This window comes from Vanessa cardui, chromosome 10 (genome assembly GCF_905220365.1).
Source record: "Vanessa cardui chromosome 10, ilVanCard2.1, whole genome shotgun sequence".
In the NCBI taxonomy this organism is placed as follows: Eukaryota; Metazoa; Arthropoda; class Insecta; order Lepidoptera; family Nymphalidae; genus Vanessa; species Vanessa cardui.
In genome coordinates, this window is record NC_061132.1 from 11,008,704 (window position 1) to 11,026,716 (window position 18,013).

Below are 18,013 nucleotides of genomic sequence, written 5' to 3' on the forward strand. Positions count from 1 at the left end.
GACAACCCACTCGAAGGATCTCAATTAATAGTCGCGCTCAGCAAAGCTTTAAAAGGAACTGCGTCGACTTGGCTGTCACAAGTTACCTACTCCGGAATCACATGGCCTCAACTCAAAGAGCTTTTTTCAGCGAGGTTTGTTCCGACGGAGACCATCCCAGCTATCCTCATGCAGTTGAACACCAGCAAGCCTAACGAGGGAGAAAGCTACGCCGCCTATGCTAGCCGAGTACTGTCGTCATTGATGAATCGTTGGAAGAATGCAAGTACTGAACAAATTGCGGTATCGGTTGTGCTAGCTCATTTGGCTCAAATCGATACTAGATTACAGCGACTTGCGTTCACTACCGAGATTTCTACACGCCATAACCTACAGAAAGAATTACAAGCGTACTCATATTTGAAACGCAAAGTGTCACAAGACGTAAACAACGCGGCGGACACTGCGAAGCGAGCCCGTATGTCAACGTTACCGCTCAAATGCTACGAATGCGGGAAACTCGGACACAAGCAAGTCGATTGTCGCTACAGAGGGAAGGAAGTTAAGAAGCACCCTCAGCCAGTGAATACACAGGCCCGTTCGATGCAGCAGTCAACACCGAAAGGAGTCCTCATCTGCTTCAAGTGCGGACAACCGGGACACATCGCTACGCGCTGCGGGAGCGTCGCCCCTACTGCTGCCTCCGCCACGTCAAGCGCCGTGCCCCGAGCTGAACGCTGAGTCGACATGTGCATGGTCAAGACTCCTTCAGGATTACTAACGCATAACGGTCAGTCAATCATTTTTCACTTTGATTCAGGAGCCGAGTGCTCGTTAGTACAAGAAAGTTGTGCTAAGAATTTGTGAAATAAACGTTTAAACAATGTTGTTACGTTGTTAAGAGCACTGTACGAATGTTGTGTAGTATAGTGATTAACGAGTATCCGACAGAAATCTTATTTCATGCCTTGTCTAATGAGTATTTGCGTAGCGTATATTTTTATGATAGGTCGCGAGATTTTGTTTTCGGGTTTTGTGGTTAACATAAGAACGATTGAGCTTACTCTGGCACAAAGTAACGTTATTAATTCGTGTGCTACAAAACATGCCCCGACCTGTACAAATAACTTTGACGAGATAAATACTGACATTTCAAACGAACGTAAATAATAACTTGTCGACATTTTCCTACTACATGCGTTAACACTTATGAGCTAGAAATTTGCTTAATAGATCCGAATAAAACTGTTCAAAGACGACCGTATCGCTGTTTACCGGAGAAACGAAAAGTAATGCAAGAACGAGTAAATAAGTTTTTAGATGCCAAAATTATACGACCGAGTAATTCACCCTTTGCAAGCCCCGCTAATAGAGCTAACCGTGAGCTGATCAAAAATACCGTCCCGGATAGGTACCCGTTACCGTTAATTTCTGATCAGATTTCGCGACTTACCGGTGCAAATATCTTCACAAAATTAAATTGCGCTAGTGGTTTCCATTTAATACCGGTAAATAAAGAATCAATTGCACGAACCACTTTTGTAACGCCTAATGGGCAGTATGAATTCTTAGCTATGCCTTTTGATCTTTGTAACGCTATTTCAGTTTTTCAGTGTGCTTTGATGATTGCGTTGGATGATTTAAGCTAAAGCTACATTGTAGTGTATGTTAATGACACTTTGATTATTTCGGAAACTGGAGAATAGGGCTTAGAGAGATTAAAAACGGTATTGGAGGTTTTATCTAAAGCAGGTTTCTCACTTAACTTCAAAATAATGTTCATTTTTAAAGACGCGTGTACAGTTCCTAGGTTTTGAAGTAAAGGCAATTGAAATTCGCATGTAAAAAAAAAACCGAAGCTTATCGCGGTTGAATCGAGCGATAAGTCGTGGCAGGATGCATTAAGCGACGTAAAGCTTGCGTTAAATGGTACAGTCAATAGGGTGACGAAAAGCTAGTCCACTCGAATTACTTATCGGTAAAGTCGCACGCCCTCTTAATTTAAAGATTTATGACGGAAATAAGGACGTAGATATCGAACGAGTCAGAGAAAACGCAGCTCTATCGATTTCAAGTGCGGCTCAGTATGACAAAAAACGGTTTGACAGTACAAGGCGAGGTTGAATAAGTTTTCTGTTGATGGCTTTGTGTTACTTCAAAACAAAGAATTCAACCAAAATAAATAAGACCCAAAATTTGAAGGGCCACTTAAAGTTGTTGACGTGTTAGATGGGATACGCCATAAATTATGAGCACTAAACTGTAAACGTACTTACAAGTACGCGCATGATAGATTAGGTCGAATGCCCGAGGGCCAAGTACCACTGGAAGTTGAAGAGAATGAATTGAGTGATGACGGTAATGATGGTGCATCTTAGTTCGGCTGGTCGGACCGTACCAGTAGCCATTTCGTAGCCGTAGTCCGTTAGAAATCGGTATCTGCTTTAAGTAGTCCGTGGATACGCGGTGCGCGAGTGGCTCTGGCGGAGGTCGGGTCTTGTAGAGACCATAGACTCTGGGAGAGTCGGCATTGGTAGAATGCAAGAGAAAGAACACAGGATGTGTTAGAGGGGCTTATGGAAAAGCCACAGGCCACGAATAAGATTCATTGTTCAAGATTCATGTATAGTGAAGTCAGATCAAGTCTAGTAAATTTTAATGATTTAATGATTGTGGATAGTGACACAAGCGGTACTTAGCTGCTCTAGCATTTCTGGTTGTCTTAATTGTAATTTTATTAGATGATTTGTTTCTTTCTGTTTTCTTTTGAAACTTAAATGATAATAAATCAAAATTGTTACATAAGCCAGGAAGTTTATTTTAGTTTCATTACAATGCCAAGTTAGTTGTAATGTTTTGTGTCAGAGGTGGCCGAACGGTGTATACTGTGCTACGATTTCATTATTTCAGAATAACACACGGGGACGTGTGTAAAGCAGGATGGCCGTGTCGGAGACGGTCATGAATTCCTTAGCGTAACGAAGCGCGGCACGAATCCCGCGAGGCGGCAGCACTATCGTGACGTCACGACGCGACTAACTTCGTGCTACGACGGAGCCTACCCGGTGGAGGCGCTCAGAGACGACTCACTTACGATTTCGCTCTCGTGAAGATCAGTACCTCCATCCTAGGAACTGTCATTCGCTTCGTTGCCAAGTGTGATACAGTGTGATACTGAATTAGTGTATTAAGGACTTTAAACGTAGAATAAACGTGTTCCTGTATTCGCGGTTTCCTATTTGCTCGATCACCCTAGTAATACGCCCCTATGATGCCTGACGATCGTACTGATGTCGCTGTCGATCCGACATATATATATATATATATATATATATATATATATATATATATATATATATATATATGTATCTGCTGCTCATCCTGACTTCGATTGGCGAAATGACAAAGTCTGTCAATAGTACATGATTTTTGTCAAACTTTTTAAGAACGCAGAGTGCTCAACAAAAGCTCACCTGAGAAATATTTTTGCCCCGTTTTTACTTTTGGTATAATGCGGGTTCAAACCCAAGCAAGCACCGCTGATTCATGTGCTTAATTTGTCTTTATAATTCATCTCGTGCTCAGCAGTAAAGGAAAACATCGTGAGGTAACCTGCATATGACAAATTTCATAGAAATTCTGCCACATGTGTATTCCACCAACCCGCATTGGAACAGCGTGGTGGAATATGTTCCAAACCTACTCCCCAAAGGGAGAGGAGGCCTTTAGCCCAGTATTGGGAATTTACAGGCTGTTGTTGTTGTGATGTTATATAGATTTTCTCGATAAATGGCATATCTAACAGAGAACGTTTCTTTTTTAAATTGGTCTAATAATTTGATCTAAAATGAAATGGGTTCCTGAGAATAATGTGTCCAATCTAACTAACTCTTCATTTCTATAATATTCTTATCGTATAGATAACAACTCTATTAGTTAGTTACTTTTACCCCGGTATTTTTTGTCAGGAACACTGTGTAATAACGAAGGTAAAGTTTATACCATGATACTGCTTCAGTTCTCAGTTTCTGCTTAGTTTCCTAATTTATTCGTTACGTAGGCAACACGGAATAATTATACTTTGTATGAACATATACGCTCATGCTTGATATTTTCTGATGCGTTCTGAGGTGGAACACACTTGATTTTTTAATAGTTTATGTAAAGAGCGAATAGACAATGACGCTGTAAGAAATACTAACCATTCATTCGGATTTTATACCCTGTGCCTAACGGGCTACTACCGGTTTTTGTTCTTATCCAATCTGGTGTCATAAGATCTCTCTAAGCTACTGTAAAGCGATTGTACAAGTGTAAGGAAAGTATATAAACAAGTATATAGTTTGCATAGTATCGAGCGAGAAATCTGCAATGTTCCGCACTCCATAAAGGTCAGATTTGAATCGTCTGTAGGGGATTCGTGACCTTGACACACTTACTACAAGTTTATGTCGACGACGGTTAAACACCTACGCTGTCATAAACACATCTCTCCGTCAGGATATATCATATATAAATAATAAATAAATATAGGACAACATCACATACATTACTCTGATCCCAGTGTATGTAAGTAGCAAGCACTTGTGTTATGGGAAATCAGGAGTAACGACGTTACCACAAACACGAAGACCCAATACAACATAGAAAATGATAATCTACATCTACTCGGCTGGGAATCGAATCCGAGTGGCTTACCCATGAAAACCGGTGTACACACTAATCGACCATGGAGGTCGAGTGACATAACTTTGTATCTCAAGATGTACTGAATTTCATGCCGATTTTTCTAGCTAGATTCTAGCATCACGTTTAGAACAGCTATGTAAAATGTCAATACAATGCCTGTAAAAGTCTACTTGAATAAAGTATATTTTGATTATCATTACATATTATAAAACAAAGTTGTTTTCAGCTGTTTGTCCATAAGTATACTTAGATCTTTATAATTACGCAAGTGAATTTGATGCGACTTTTTTTAAATCAATAGAGCGATTCGACGGGAAGGTTTTTGTATATAATACAGTCAAGTACAATATCGTAAAGAAACAAAAAAAAAATGTGTAGCATATTTAGTATCAGTATTGCACCCGTGCGAAGCCAGGGCAGGTTGCTTGGTACAAATGGTACAAATATATGTTGGTATATGCATTTGATATTGATAGCAGATTATCACGAAGATTTTGTTAGTAGGATACATTCCTACTAACAAAATCTTAAAACAAAATTAACAAATTGAGTCCGAGAATATTTTACAAAAAAAAAATAGAAAAGCTCTCGTATGCATACTAGGCATTAGCCAGTATACTATTGTGTAAATCTTGCTATTCGTGTAAATGCGTAAAACTTTATTTTTTATTCAATGTTGCTATACTCCTCGCATATTTTTTATTGTGTATAAAAAACCTAACAACAGTTTAGAGATAAATAAATACATAAAAACTGAGAAGCGGTGCAAAAAATCTGAGAGAATTAAAATTTTTAATGTAGTTATTTACATAATCCCGTTTTCGTCTCGTGCTCGACGTTGAAGGAAAAAAGCGAATTAAAATCTTGTTTAACTCTTATCTCCTACAACAATCGAAACCTTAGATTAGTATTGAAGAGATTTACGGAATTACTTCATCTAAAAAATCTTAGTTACGACGAGATTGCAGCAAATTTTCTTAATATACAGTAAGTAGTAAGTAAAGTAACAGCCTTTACATTTCCCACTGCTGAGATAAGGCCTCCTCTTCCATTAAGGAGAGGGTTTGGAACATATTCCACCACGCAGTTCCAATGCGGGTTGGTGGAATGCGCATGTAGCAGAATTTAGATGAAATTAGACACATGCAGGTTTCCTCACGATGTTTTCCTTTGCCACCGAGCACGTGATGAATTATAAACACAAATTAATATAATGGTACTTGCCTGGGTTTAACATTTTTTACAATTTTTGTTGGTCTGTCTGCCTGTCTGTTCTGGCTAATCTCTGGAACGGCTGGACGGATTTTGAGGGGACATTCACTGGCAGATAACTGACACAATGGGGAATAACTTAGGCTACAGTAATATTTTTTTTTGTTATTTTCAAAGGCGTACAAGGTCGCGGGCACAGTAATAGGAATAAATCCTAAAAAACTAAATGGCACGTTGCTAACGTTTCTAGTCATTTCTATTAGAAACTATTAAGCGTTTATGTATAACAAAATTAAATTTAAAATTTCTAATGTTATTAATTCGTTTATTCCAGATTCGTGTTTAAGTAAGCGTGGTCCTCAGCCCGGACACATCTTCGTCTTCGACATGCGAGGCGTCCGATTGGGACATCTCACACGAGTCAGCTTATCGTAAGTAATCTCAAAATTAATCCAAATATTTAAAAAAAAACATTTATTAATTAACACGCACTAATATCAGGATTTATTCGTCTTCCAAATTAAGTTTAATCTTCTGCATTTTGATAACGCTTTTATCTGTGTTACAATACCATATAAACATCAGAGTATACGATACTTCGGGGTGAAATAATTATTTAATTTTATAAAGAGGTTATATTTGTTTGTATCTAGGGAATAATCTCCTGAAATAATGGTCCAAAGGAAGCTATTCACGAGTACTGTAGGGTTTAAATTATATTGATGTTTATGCCCTATTTTCTTTATGCAAAGTAGGGGCTGGTCTCCAGTATTACTATATAATTTGCTCTGGTCTCATATATAATATATTCTACCCCAAGTTGTTTGTTTAATTCCTTCAAAGTTCTGGTCCGGTCATTTGTTTTACCAAAAAGTCTTCTGTCTGGTTGAAATATTCATTGTGTCATCTTCATCCTTGTAGTTTTTATAGTAGTTATAAGTTTAAAATGATTTATATTACGTTCTCAAATATTGAATTACTGTTCTCGAAAAACAGCAATTAAAAAGAAGAATGTTCTATTAAGATCGCAAAACATGTAGCAATTATAATATACAGAAACAATATTCTTAGCACTATTTCTGTGATGAAGGACTTTTCATTTACACGGTTTCCGTTTATGTGTACCATGACAGACTCTACTCCCAAACTTCACTTGGTGGTAGGGCTTTGTGCAAGCCCGTCTGGGTAGGTACCACCCACTCATCAGTTATTCTACCGCCAAATAACAGTACTCGGTATTGTTGTGTTCCTGTTTGAAGGGCGAGTGAGCCAGTGTAACTACAGGCACAAGGGACATAACATCTTAGTTCGCAAGGCTGGTGGCACATTGACGATGTAAGGAATAGTTAATATTTCTTACAGCGTCATTGTCTATGGGCGATGGTGACCACTTACCATCAGGTGGCCCATATGATACTTCGTATTTTAACATTACACGCTAAATTCGCTCGGTGTATGTCTCGCTCACTTCACACTCATCTCTCTCATCTCAGTTGAACGCATTCCCTTTTCATCTGCCACCTTAGTGAACAATAAATGGCTTAAAATCCGATGATCGTTTTGATGTTTCCTTTTGCTTGGTAAAGAGGTAATTGGGGGTCGCTAGAAGAGTTGAAAATCCTGCCAAATATTTACACATAGCGATTTCGTTACATTTTCAAAGAGATCGTACCGCTGCTTTTTGTCGGTTACTAGCTGTGAATCTAACAAAAAATATATTATTGTAGCCTAAGTTACTCCTTATTATATCAGTTATCTGCCAATGAAAATTCCGTCAAAATCGGTCCAGCCGTTCCAAAGATTAGCCGGAACAAACAGACAGACAAACAAAAATTTTAAAATTTTGGTATATTTATCTTGTATACATACATATTCATTGATTAAAGGGCTATTTTAATATTACAAACAGACACTACGATTTTATGACATGTATAGATTCTAGCGTACCTGTTGCGTACCACACAAATCACTCCTTGCCTTCGTTTCAAGTAAGAGCGTATTTCTATATACAAATAGACTTTAGAAAGATCGGGGATTTATCGAAAATGTAACAATCATTATGACCGATTTGAATAATTTTTTTTTAAATATCCTAAAATCATGACGCACTTAATTGACAATAACGCCATGAGCTCCTTCCATCCCAAATAGGAAAAAACATTGGTCACCGTTGCATCCATCACAGAATATTATAAACTGTACTTCTCATTATTTATTTCACCACGTATATGATTATTTTTTTATAATTATAAAATATATAAATTTATATTATTAATATTTTAATAGCTTTCAAAAGGATAGACAAAGGTAAATATTGCGCATATATTTCAATCACGCTTCGCCAATTTGTTTTTAAATTATCTACAGATTAAAAATTCACTAACTATAAATAAATAAGTTGTTACTCGTATATGTATTTTATTTATTTATAATCTGTTTAGAATTAATTAATTGTTTTTTTTATTTCTAGATAATATAAATACCAAACAAACATATTTAAGATATATTTAAATAGTATACGTAATTAGATATAAGTATATTTAAAATTTACATAAAAGTACTTCATAAGGCTTGACAAAATAATGCTTATTTATTTCCTTGTTTTTATTTCCCGTATATAATATTTATTAATGTATCAATATTTTAATTTAATGTATATTTTTTAAAAATCATCCATGGTTCATATTTCTAGTTTTATTACTGTAAATATTTTTTGTTTTGCTTTATTAGTTATTTGAATTTCGCCTATTGCAAATGTAGGTAATACATTATATATTCGTGTAATACAATTATTATCATAAGTTATTTGTGGAGTCCATTGTTTATATTTAAATTCATTTATAAATGACATTCGTGCCTTAGCGCTATTATTTATATTGGAGAAATATTATATCGTCACATTTTGTTTGTATATTTCCTATTTCAAATTCTCAAAAATTATGATTATATATTTGAATGTCATCTTAAATTAATAATGATTATTAATTTCCAGTTCGCTTCGGAAATTCTTCCAGTACGTCCAAGAGGCGATGCCGGTGCGCATGCGCGCGATACACGTGTTCAACACGGAGCCGATCGTCGACAAGCTCCTGCTCCTCATAAGACCTTTCATGGACAAGAAGTTCTTTGATATGGTAAGTGCTGAGAGTCACGTTCACTCCGAAGAATTTTCACTAGTGGATATTATCCAAGACAGATTCCAAAATCCAAAATTGATGGAGTGGATTCGATATTATTTTGTTTTTTGTTTAAACCTCGATTGAAAATTGTTGTTTTTTACTCTAAGATATTGGTGTTAAGTACTCGGGCGCCTGATCTTGACAAACTAAGATATTTGTGCATAACACTGGTTCCCCAGTTTTTTAAATCTAAATAGAACTAAGTATTGGTGTTTGGCGTTGGTTATGAACAGGTGTTCATCAACAAGTACGCGGGTACAAAGCCCTAAAAACATCAAGTAAAGCGCATGCAATCTATATTATCTTTAACTTAATATTAAAAACGAGAAAGTAACTCTATCAGTCCATCGCTCTTTCACGGCAAAAGTAATGAACCGAATTTGACGAAATTCTAATTGAAAATAGGCTACTTTTTTGCCTGATATCAAAAATCAAAATCAAAATAAACTTTATTCAAGTGGGCTTTTACAAGCACTTTTGAATCGTCATTTAACAATTAAGTGAAGCTGCCACCGGTTCGGAAAGTAGATTCTACCGAGAAGAACCGGCAAGAAACTCAGTAGTTACCCTTTTTCAACATTTAAAAAAATACAGTCATGTTAGTTAATACAATTATTTAAATTAATATTAATATAATAATAATAATAAGTAAATAATATTAATCTCGTAATGTGTATATAGTAATATGAAAATTGATTTATTGATTTAATTCCGTTACAATTTGACCTCACGTAAAGTTGAATGCAAATTGGATAATATTAACATTCCAATGTACGTAACGTACGTAACAAACGCAAATTTAATATGGATTTTCAATAATAAAATAAGTTTAATAATTCGACCCTGTACTTCCAGTAGAACATGAGGTCTATGTTATATCCGTATAGTCCTAAAACAGCATTTGTATGTCGTGTACTTTGATGCCGCATATTTCTATTTTTAATGTATTTGCTACAGAAATAGTTGGCAGTTGTTTTTTTGGCTTCCTCCTTTAAAACGACGAAATCGGTTCAGCGGTCATTTACCTTTGTTTATGGCGCTGGTCTACGTGAAAATGGACTTAATGATCCTTGAAACTGTTTTCTTACATATATATAACATATATACATGTATTTCTTACATAACCAATGCACCACCAATCCTGGGAACTGAGGTTTTATGTCCCTTGTGCGTTACACTGGCTCACTCGCGAATCCATACGAGCTTGCACAAAGCTCTACAATAATAATTTTAAGGACAAGAGTTTTATAAAGAGGTACAACTTATACGACACTGAAAAAAATAATAATTACTTATTTATTTACTACTTACTAGTTTACTTACGAATTCTAAATTTACGTATTTTTACCTTTTTACCATTATCATTGTTATATGTTATAATTTCTCTTTTCAGATAAAATTCCACCACAAAAACGTGGACCTTGAGAAGTTTTACGGTACAGTTATACCGAGATCCGCCCTCCCACCGGACTATGGGGGTACCCTACCCGACACTCAGACATTGCACAAGAAATGTATGCAGAATTTGAAATCCCTCGAACCCTACTTCAAAGCCGAAGAGGAACAGCGAATAAATGCCCTCCCCGATAAAAAACGGGAAAAGGCAATGGAGAGAGCTTTTAAAAATTTGGACATAGATTAGTTTTCGTTGCTGGCAACACTTTGGACACCTGTCAATGTCGTAATTTAGTAGGGATGTCGGAAATGCAATAAAGTATCGATATATATTGTATCGATAATTTTTGAATATATCAATATCGATATTGATATTTTTATTTAAAAATATCGATATATCGATATATCGGTGTGATAGGAAAAAAAAATTATTTGGCCTAATCTACTTCAATCATCTTACATTACTAGATAAATACTAATCAATAGACATCATTTTTAAATTTTTTAAATCAAGGACAACAATAAAAAATATTAATTATTTATTAATCAAACCAATATTTATCTGATACAGACATAAGAAAAACTCTTTGATTTACATGCTCGGCTGTAAGCCGACTTCTGTTATTGGGTACTGCGAGATTTACAGCAGATGCCACTCTCTCTGAGGAAACCGAGGACGCAGGCGATATCAAATACTTTAGAGCTATGTCGGAAAGGACTGGAGTAAAATGACGACAATCAAACCAGAATTTTGTAGGATTCTCTTTTCTGGGTATTATAGGCTGATCTAGATATTGCTTTAGTTCGCTAGGCATACCATCACAGGTTGAAAGTAAACTGGAGGTTGCTGCAGCAATATCTATCATAATTTTTTCATGTCCGGACCACAACGACGGCGAAGAATTTTCTGAATTTGGAATTATGGTAGTGGTTGTGGGTCTGAGTTCAGGCGAAAGTTGTCCTCTACGTCTATGTTCTAAACGTATTTCTTTTGACAATGCGGTTATTGCAGTGGAAACAGCTAGTGCTGAATTAAAATGAATACGCTTAAAGCGAGGGTCTAAAATTGTTGCTATAGCAAGATGTAAATGTCGCTCTAGTGGTTCTAGTTTGGCAATAACTAAGTTGAGCAAACTCTTCTGAACAGCAACACCAAATTCAGTGAAAGGTTTTACTTCTTCAAGTCCTTTCTGAAGTAAGTTTGCAATGGGAATCGCCAAACTAGAAGTCACGTACTGATCGCCGCTAATTTCTTCAGTAGCTTGCTTAAATGGGGTAAGCAATATTATCAGATCTCGTATGACACTTAACTCTGAAGAAGTTATCATATCAGGTGCATTCCGCCTAGTTGCTAAAATCTTAGCCACAATAGCTGATAATGTATTGAATCTTTCCAACATATCAAGACAAGAATTCCACCTTGTGCTTACTGATTGTATAAGTGTTAATACTTCTCCCTCTTTCTTTTGTCCCTCTTGTTCTGCTCGCAAATCGTCCATTGCGTTCACAGATTGTTTAAAATATGTAACAATGGCTTTGACACGATTGGCAATTTCAAGAACTGGTGCATTATCTCTTGTTGCGCCATCCACTATTAAATTCAGCAAATGCGCCATGCAAGGAATTCTTTTTCCATCTTCCAAAAATTTCTTCACTGCAGCAACCATGTTAGCACCACCATCAGTGGTAATTGATAAGATGCAATCCTTTTCTATTGTAAACTCGTCGGTAATATTTTCAAAGCATTCTTTTATATAATCAGCTGTGTGCGCCTGCAGGAAAGAAGACCAATATTAGTCCACTTTATTAAATTTATTATAATTAACTATTTATTTTATTTTTTATAATTTGATGCATTTATTTTATACTTTACTTACCTGATACATTCTTCGTGCTGTCAATGTCACCATCTCATGCTCAGGAGTGCAGTTATTAGCTGTGTTAAGAAAATGTGCTGTCACTACGATGAAACTTCGTGTCGAGTTAGTAAGAGTTAATATATCACTTGTTAAAGCAATATTATTTATCTCACTTAATTTTTGTTTTAAAATGGCTTTGGTAGTGGCGTATCGTTGTTCCATGAGGCCAGTTATCTGGAATGAGAAATGAATAATAAAATAACATTTAAAAATAAAAAGGATAAGATAATAATTTAATATTATAGTTCGCTTACAGTAGTTCGTGATGGAATTTTATAGCGTGGACAAATGACGCTCATAAATCTTTTCAATCCTGATTTTTCTACACAAGATAGAGGCATGTTGTCTTTGCAAATCATGTAGATCAAAGCTTGATTTATTTGGCTAGTTTTATGACCCCCTGCTAAATTGAGAAAAATAATAAAATTAGAACATCCTCATAGAACTAAAATGTAAACAATACAGTAATCTAATATAAAAAAAAAATACCTTCATAGCTTGAACTTCTTTCAAACATATCTATGAGTGTAGTCTGTTTCCACAAGTCTTTACTCTGACCATCTTTGGAGGATTCAGTCTGAAAAAAATTATTGAATATTTTGTATATATTTCATTACACTTGTCGTCATAAATAGTATTAAGGTTAAGTGAAAACACCAAAATTTTAATTTATCGATATCGATACTTTTAGTAATTACACATCATTAGTTGACTGGTTATTGGTTATGAACAATTGATATTTAGATTCTAAAGCTACGTTTGATCTTTCACAAATAAAATACTTACACCAGTATCATCGTAAATCGCAATTTCAGACAATTCCATGAAGTTATTTTCTATCTCAGCAGGTTTATTAGTATTGGTAATAGTTGAATTAGTAGACGAAACAGGTGAACTAGTTCTTGTTCTTGGTGTAATATTCACTTCACTTGACCTTGAGTTTTTATTTTTAAGTTGCAAAAACGCATGGTGATGCTTATTTTTAAGATGTGTAGATAAATTCGTCGTATTGCCACTGGTTTTATATATTTTCCCACACACATTACATGAAACGTTTTGTCTGTCTATTTTTTTGAAAAAGTTCCATACAACACTAGACATGACTGGAATGCTCGAATTATTTTGTTCACATACGTGAATTAATTATTGATTTAATTAGTTAGATTGTTTGAGAACTATAATCAACTCAAATGCAGGCAGAAATACGCTCGCGTTGAGGTTATAATACGGATAACAGACGGACGGATAGTTGAAGCACAGACACTGACACCGAAATGACATTGACAGACAGAGTTGCCAACTTAAAAGCCAACTTAAGTACCAAATTAAAACGCAGTAAATCAAGTCGACCAAAGACAAAAAAAATGTAATTTGTTAAAAAATGTTAGTATAAAAAAAGTATTCTTTTTTAGGATTTTTTAATTATAAAAAATATCGATTTTTATACCTTTTCAATACTCGTAATTTTATATCGATATCTCGATACATCGAAACATTAAATATCGCTCAAAAATATCGATACATTGAAAAAATAATATCGATATATCGATGTATCGATATTTTTTCGACGAGCCTATAATTTAGTCATGTCTCGATGTTGCAGCGTTAATCATGATGCGTCTTTAAAATAATCGACGTGAAATAGATAAATAATATTGGTACAGTCAGCGTCAAATAATTAGAGACACTCAGGGTATTCAAATAATTAGACGCAACCAAAAAGTCAATAATATCGGTACAGACAAAGTTTCCTTATTGTTGTCATCAATATACGCGCTCAAAAAGTCGAGACATTTAAAATGTCATATAGATCGTTTCAGTCAAACCGCCATAAATATGGTTACAGTCATGTCGGCAATGGTATCCAAGCATTCTAAGTGTTCAAAAATACGGAACACATTAGAAAAATATACTTTACTGCTATATATTTTAAATACAATTTGTCACATCAATTAATATTGAAATATTTATGCATAATATGAAAGAGATAGAAACTACTGCTATCCTTTTCACTTAAAGCACGAGGTCACAGATGTCTTGTTTTTTTAAAAAAATCGTGCATAGCCGTTTGCGACACTTGATTCCCAAACCAGCCAAATCTAATCTATATGGGTAAAATTTTCAGGAAGCACTTTATACATCATAACATTAAATTAAATATTTAAAAAAATATGAAATGCTGTTTACACGAAATTCTGATAATTCTGGAATTGTTATTTTGAGAATATCGTCGAGAATAGTTTGTTGTCTAATTGAATCGAAAAAATACTTTTAACGGAGTGTGAAATGGAGTTGGCTGGTTTGCGAATTAAAAGCATTGTTATATTGTAAGCAATAAACTGATGACTTAAAATAAATTTAAACCTCTCATTAATTGGTAAAAGAGAATTAGTATACATATATCTCAAAGAGCAAGAGTGCTTATCTATTATTTTATATCATGTTCATGTCAAAAAATAAATAGCAATTTTTATACTGAAACAAGTATTTAATTTTACTTGTATACCTAATTAAAATAAATACATTCCATTTTAACGACAAAATGAGCACTTTCAATCAAATTACTTTCGAACGCACAGAACATTAAAAACTCTCGTCGGATGTAAAAAATACAAACATTTTTAGCTTTAATTATTTTTATTCATTTAACAAAATCGTGTATAGCCGCCGTCTGCTAGAATTATGTCAGAAACGTCTTCGCATTAATTGTACCGCATTGTAGCAAAAATTGTTCCTGGACAATGGACTCCCAAATTTCTTCGACGAGTGAGTGAATCCTTAAATTTGCGGCGGTTCTTGCTCGCGCACTGCCCCGTACCTGAACCAATTTGCCCCACAAATTCTCGATCGTGTTCAGGTTAGGTTAAGCAGGTTCATCGGCATCGAAATCGAAATTAACTCCAGATCCCTATTACCTTCCAAGTAATTCTCTATAAAATATCTGTTAAGGAGACCTTCCTTCTTTAAAAATATAATTTGATGTTTTGTGGTGTCAATAATGCGATATGTAGTCAGATTAAAGCATGAAACGCTATTAATACTGCTACTAACTTTAATATTGCACTTGATATTGATGCAACTGATAGATAATTGACATGCAATGACAAATAAAATAATGACGTGTAAACAATACTAGATTGCCTAAAGAGGTTTTCATCTTTGGGAAGCAGTTTATGTCTATAATATGCTAGTTTTGTAATTTGTTCAGTATTTTTGAACACTTAGAATGCTTGGATACCATTGGCGAGATGACTGTAACCATATTTATGGTGGTTTGACTGAAACGATCTATATGACATTTTAAACGTCTCGACTTTTTGAGCGCGTATATTGATGACAACAATAAGGAAACTTTGTCTGTACCGATATTATTGACTTTTTGGTTGCGTCTAATTATTTGAATACCCTGAGTGTCTCTAATTATTTGACGCTGACTGTACCTACTGTATTTAGCGTGTTTTTTCTAGGTGTCGCTAGTTTTCTTTACGAAAATGTACGATTCATACATTTAATAGACATAAAAGTAAAACGGTTGTTTATGGCATGTATTGCTAAACTGACCACGCCGATGTCTGTATAGGGATACCTTATTATTCTCTTATTAAATAAAGAATAAAGAATCTCATTCTCGAGAAGAATATTATTGTCAATCGCTTTAAAATAGATCTGATATATTTATTTACGTACTTTGACTGAGTACTTTTTTGTATTGAATATCATGACAGCTTCGTATATTTTAAATTATGGTTTGTGTCCTAGACTTAAACGGTTTAGTTAGCTTTATATAATAGGTATGTGTTGATATAATACAAGATATATAATATATGACGTGAAATGATGGAGGATGCGAATAAAAATATTTGAAATAAATATATATATTGTAAAGAGCAGCGGTTTGTTAGTTGGTGTCGGAGATCAGAAAGGACCATTTTTTTATTTTATTTGATTGTAATTATAATGTTGCAATTTGAATAATGTATAAGTTTAGTTATTTTATTAACTTAATAAATTAATAGTATGGCCGCTCCCAATCCTAGCAAACTTATTATAGATCTGATATTTTATTCTAAAGTATTAGATATTAAATATGCATAATAAGGCCCTGTATTGACTAGTCTATTCAAGACTATATAATGTACATATTATATCTATTGCATAATTAAAAAAATTATATTTCAAAAACAGGAAAAGTTCTGCACCAGCTTATGTAATATTCTGTTATAATTAATTAAAATATGTAATTATCTTTATAAAAAATAAAAAAAAACATAAATCGATCGTAAATATATGATTGAAAATTAAACGTATTTTAAGCTGTACACATTAGTAGAAATGCCTTATTGAATCTAAAATCGAATGTCAATTGCTTGAGTGGGGTTGCCCTATATAAAAATAAAATAATTATTACAAACAAAGCTATTGTCAGTACATACAAATAGAAGTTTTTGATAAAATTTTCATATTCGGAATTTAAATTAAGTCTTTAGTCTAATATTAATTAATTAAATGCATAGCATTCATATAGAAAAAAAATGATACGCCCTTAAAAATTTGGTTTGACTAGCTTAGCATTACAGTAGGAATTTTCATTGCTAATGTATAAAATTCATATATTGTACTTAATTTGATTTATTTAATTATTACTGTTATATTTAATTTTGGAATAAAATAGGCTGGGCTTGGATCTGACTACCGTAATAAAAGATATACAGAATTATTTACATTATAAATAGTGATTTTAAGTAATTAAATTTAATTGATAGTTCAGTAAAACTTATGTGGGTTACATGTCTGTGTGGTGTAAACCTTGCCACAATCAATATGTATATATATTGTCTTTAAAAGAAAAACGTCTTTGTCAGTGTAATGTGATTTTGATCATATGATAACAATATATATATATAATAATAGAAGTAAATAAAAGTCCCATGTTGTACCAAATGCTGAGCGCCATAAGTTACCAGACTTCTATTCAAGTTTTTCTATACCCGAGTCTTCATGTGGAATTTTGTCAAATTTGTATAAAGATGGAAAGTACTTGGATCGTCATAGTGTCGATAAATATAAAAAGGTAGAATATATTTTTAAGAAAAAAAATCCTTAATATTTGTACTTAAATAAATAAATCATGAGTCGCTTAAATGTAAAAAAAAATCGTATTTTTTATTAATAGACAATCCAATGTGCTTTGTTTTTTTTATTTTGGTGCTAAATTGTACACCGAAGGTGGTGGTACCTTATGTTTAATTATATTTAATTTTAAATTTGATTTTCGTGTTAATCGTGATATTTTATTGGTTCTGGGAACCATGGCTTATGTATTAGTTATTAGAAAGCAAGAATAAATTTCTATTTGCTGTTATCTCTGAGTTTTCTTACATTATGTAAATATGCGTTATATCCTGTTCATATATTCTTATTATTATTACGAATAAAAAAATATTTCTTTTTCGTTACTTTTTCGTTTGTTACCTTCAAAAAAAAACAATAGCCTGTAAATTCACACTGCTGGGCTATAGGCCTCCTCTCCGTTTGAGGAGAAGGTTTGGAACATATTCCACCACGCTGTTCCAATGCGGGTTGGTGGAATACACATGTGGCAGAATTTCTATGAAATTTGTCACATGCAGGTTTCCTCAC

The 18,013-nt window shown here is 34.1% G+C and overlaps 2 protein-coding genes across 4 annotated transcripts in view; one reads left to right on the plus strand and one right to left on the minus strand.

The window, feature by feature from the left end:
• The window catches only part of LOC124533285 (alpha-tocopherol transfer protein-like), a 50,335-nt gene extending 32,600 nt beyond the window's left edge, over nucleotides 1-17,735 (plus strand). Inside the window, exons 3-8 of one of the 3 annotated variants that reach the window (XM_047108495.1) lie at nucleotides 6,215-6,311; nucleotides 8,167-8,187; nucleotides 8,873-9,014; nucleotides 10,453-10,745; nucleotides 13,954-14,031; nucleotides 15,809-17,735. In XM_047108495.1, coding sequence (XP_046964451.1) covers nucleotides 6,215-6,311; nucleotides 8,167-8,187; nucleotides 8,873-9,014; nucleotides 10,453-10,701 — 509 coding nt within the window. In that variant the 3' untranslated portion in view covers nucleotides 10,702-10,745; nucleotides 13,954-14,031; nucleotides 15,809-17,735. Of the gene's footprint in view, nucleotides 1-6,214; nucleotides 6,312-8,166; nucleotides 8,188-8,872; nucleotides 9,015-10,452; nucleotides 10,746-13,949; nucleotides 14,032-15,808 lie in introns of all 3 variants that reach the window. The other 2 variants (XM_047108496.1, XM_047108497.1) reach the window with 2 other exon arrangements.
• LOC124533284 (E3 SUMO-protein ligase ZBED1-like) lies at nucleotides 10,977-13,875 on the minus strand. Its single transcript, XM_047108493.1, has 5 exons — nucleotides 13,160-13,875; nucleotides 12,863-12,950; nucleotides 12,628-12,776; nucleotides 12,332-12,547; nucleotides 10,977-12,226 (listed from the first exon to the last, which is right to left on the minus strand). The coding sequence occupies exons 1-5, from the start codon at nucleotides 13,472-13,474 to the stop codon at nucleotides 10,997-10,999; spliced, it is 1,998 nt and encodes a 665-aa protein (XP_046964449.1). The 5' UTR covers nucleotides 13,475-13,875; the 3' UTR covers nucleotides 10,977-10,996.
• Nucleotides 17,736-18,013: the final 278 nt, after the last annotated feature.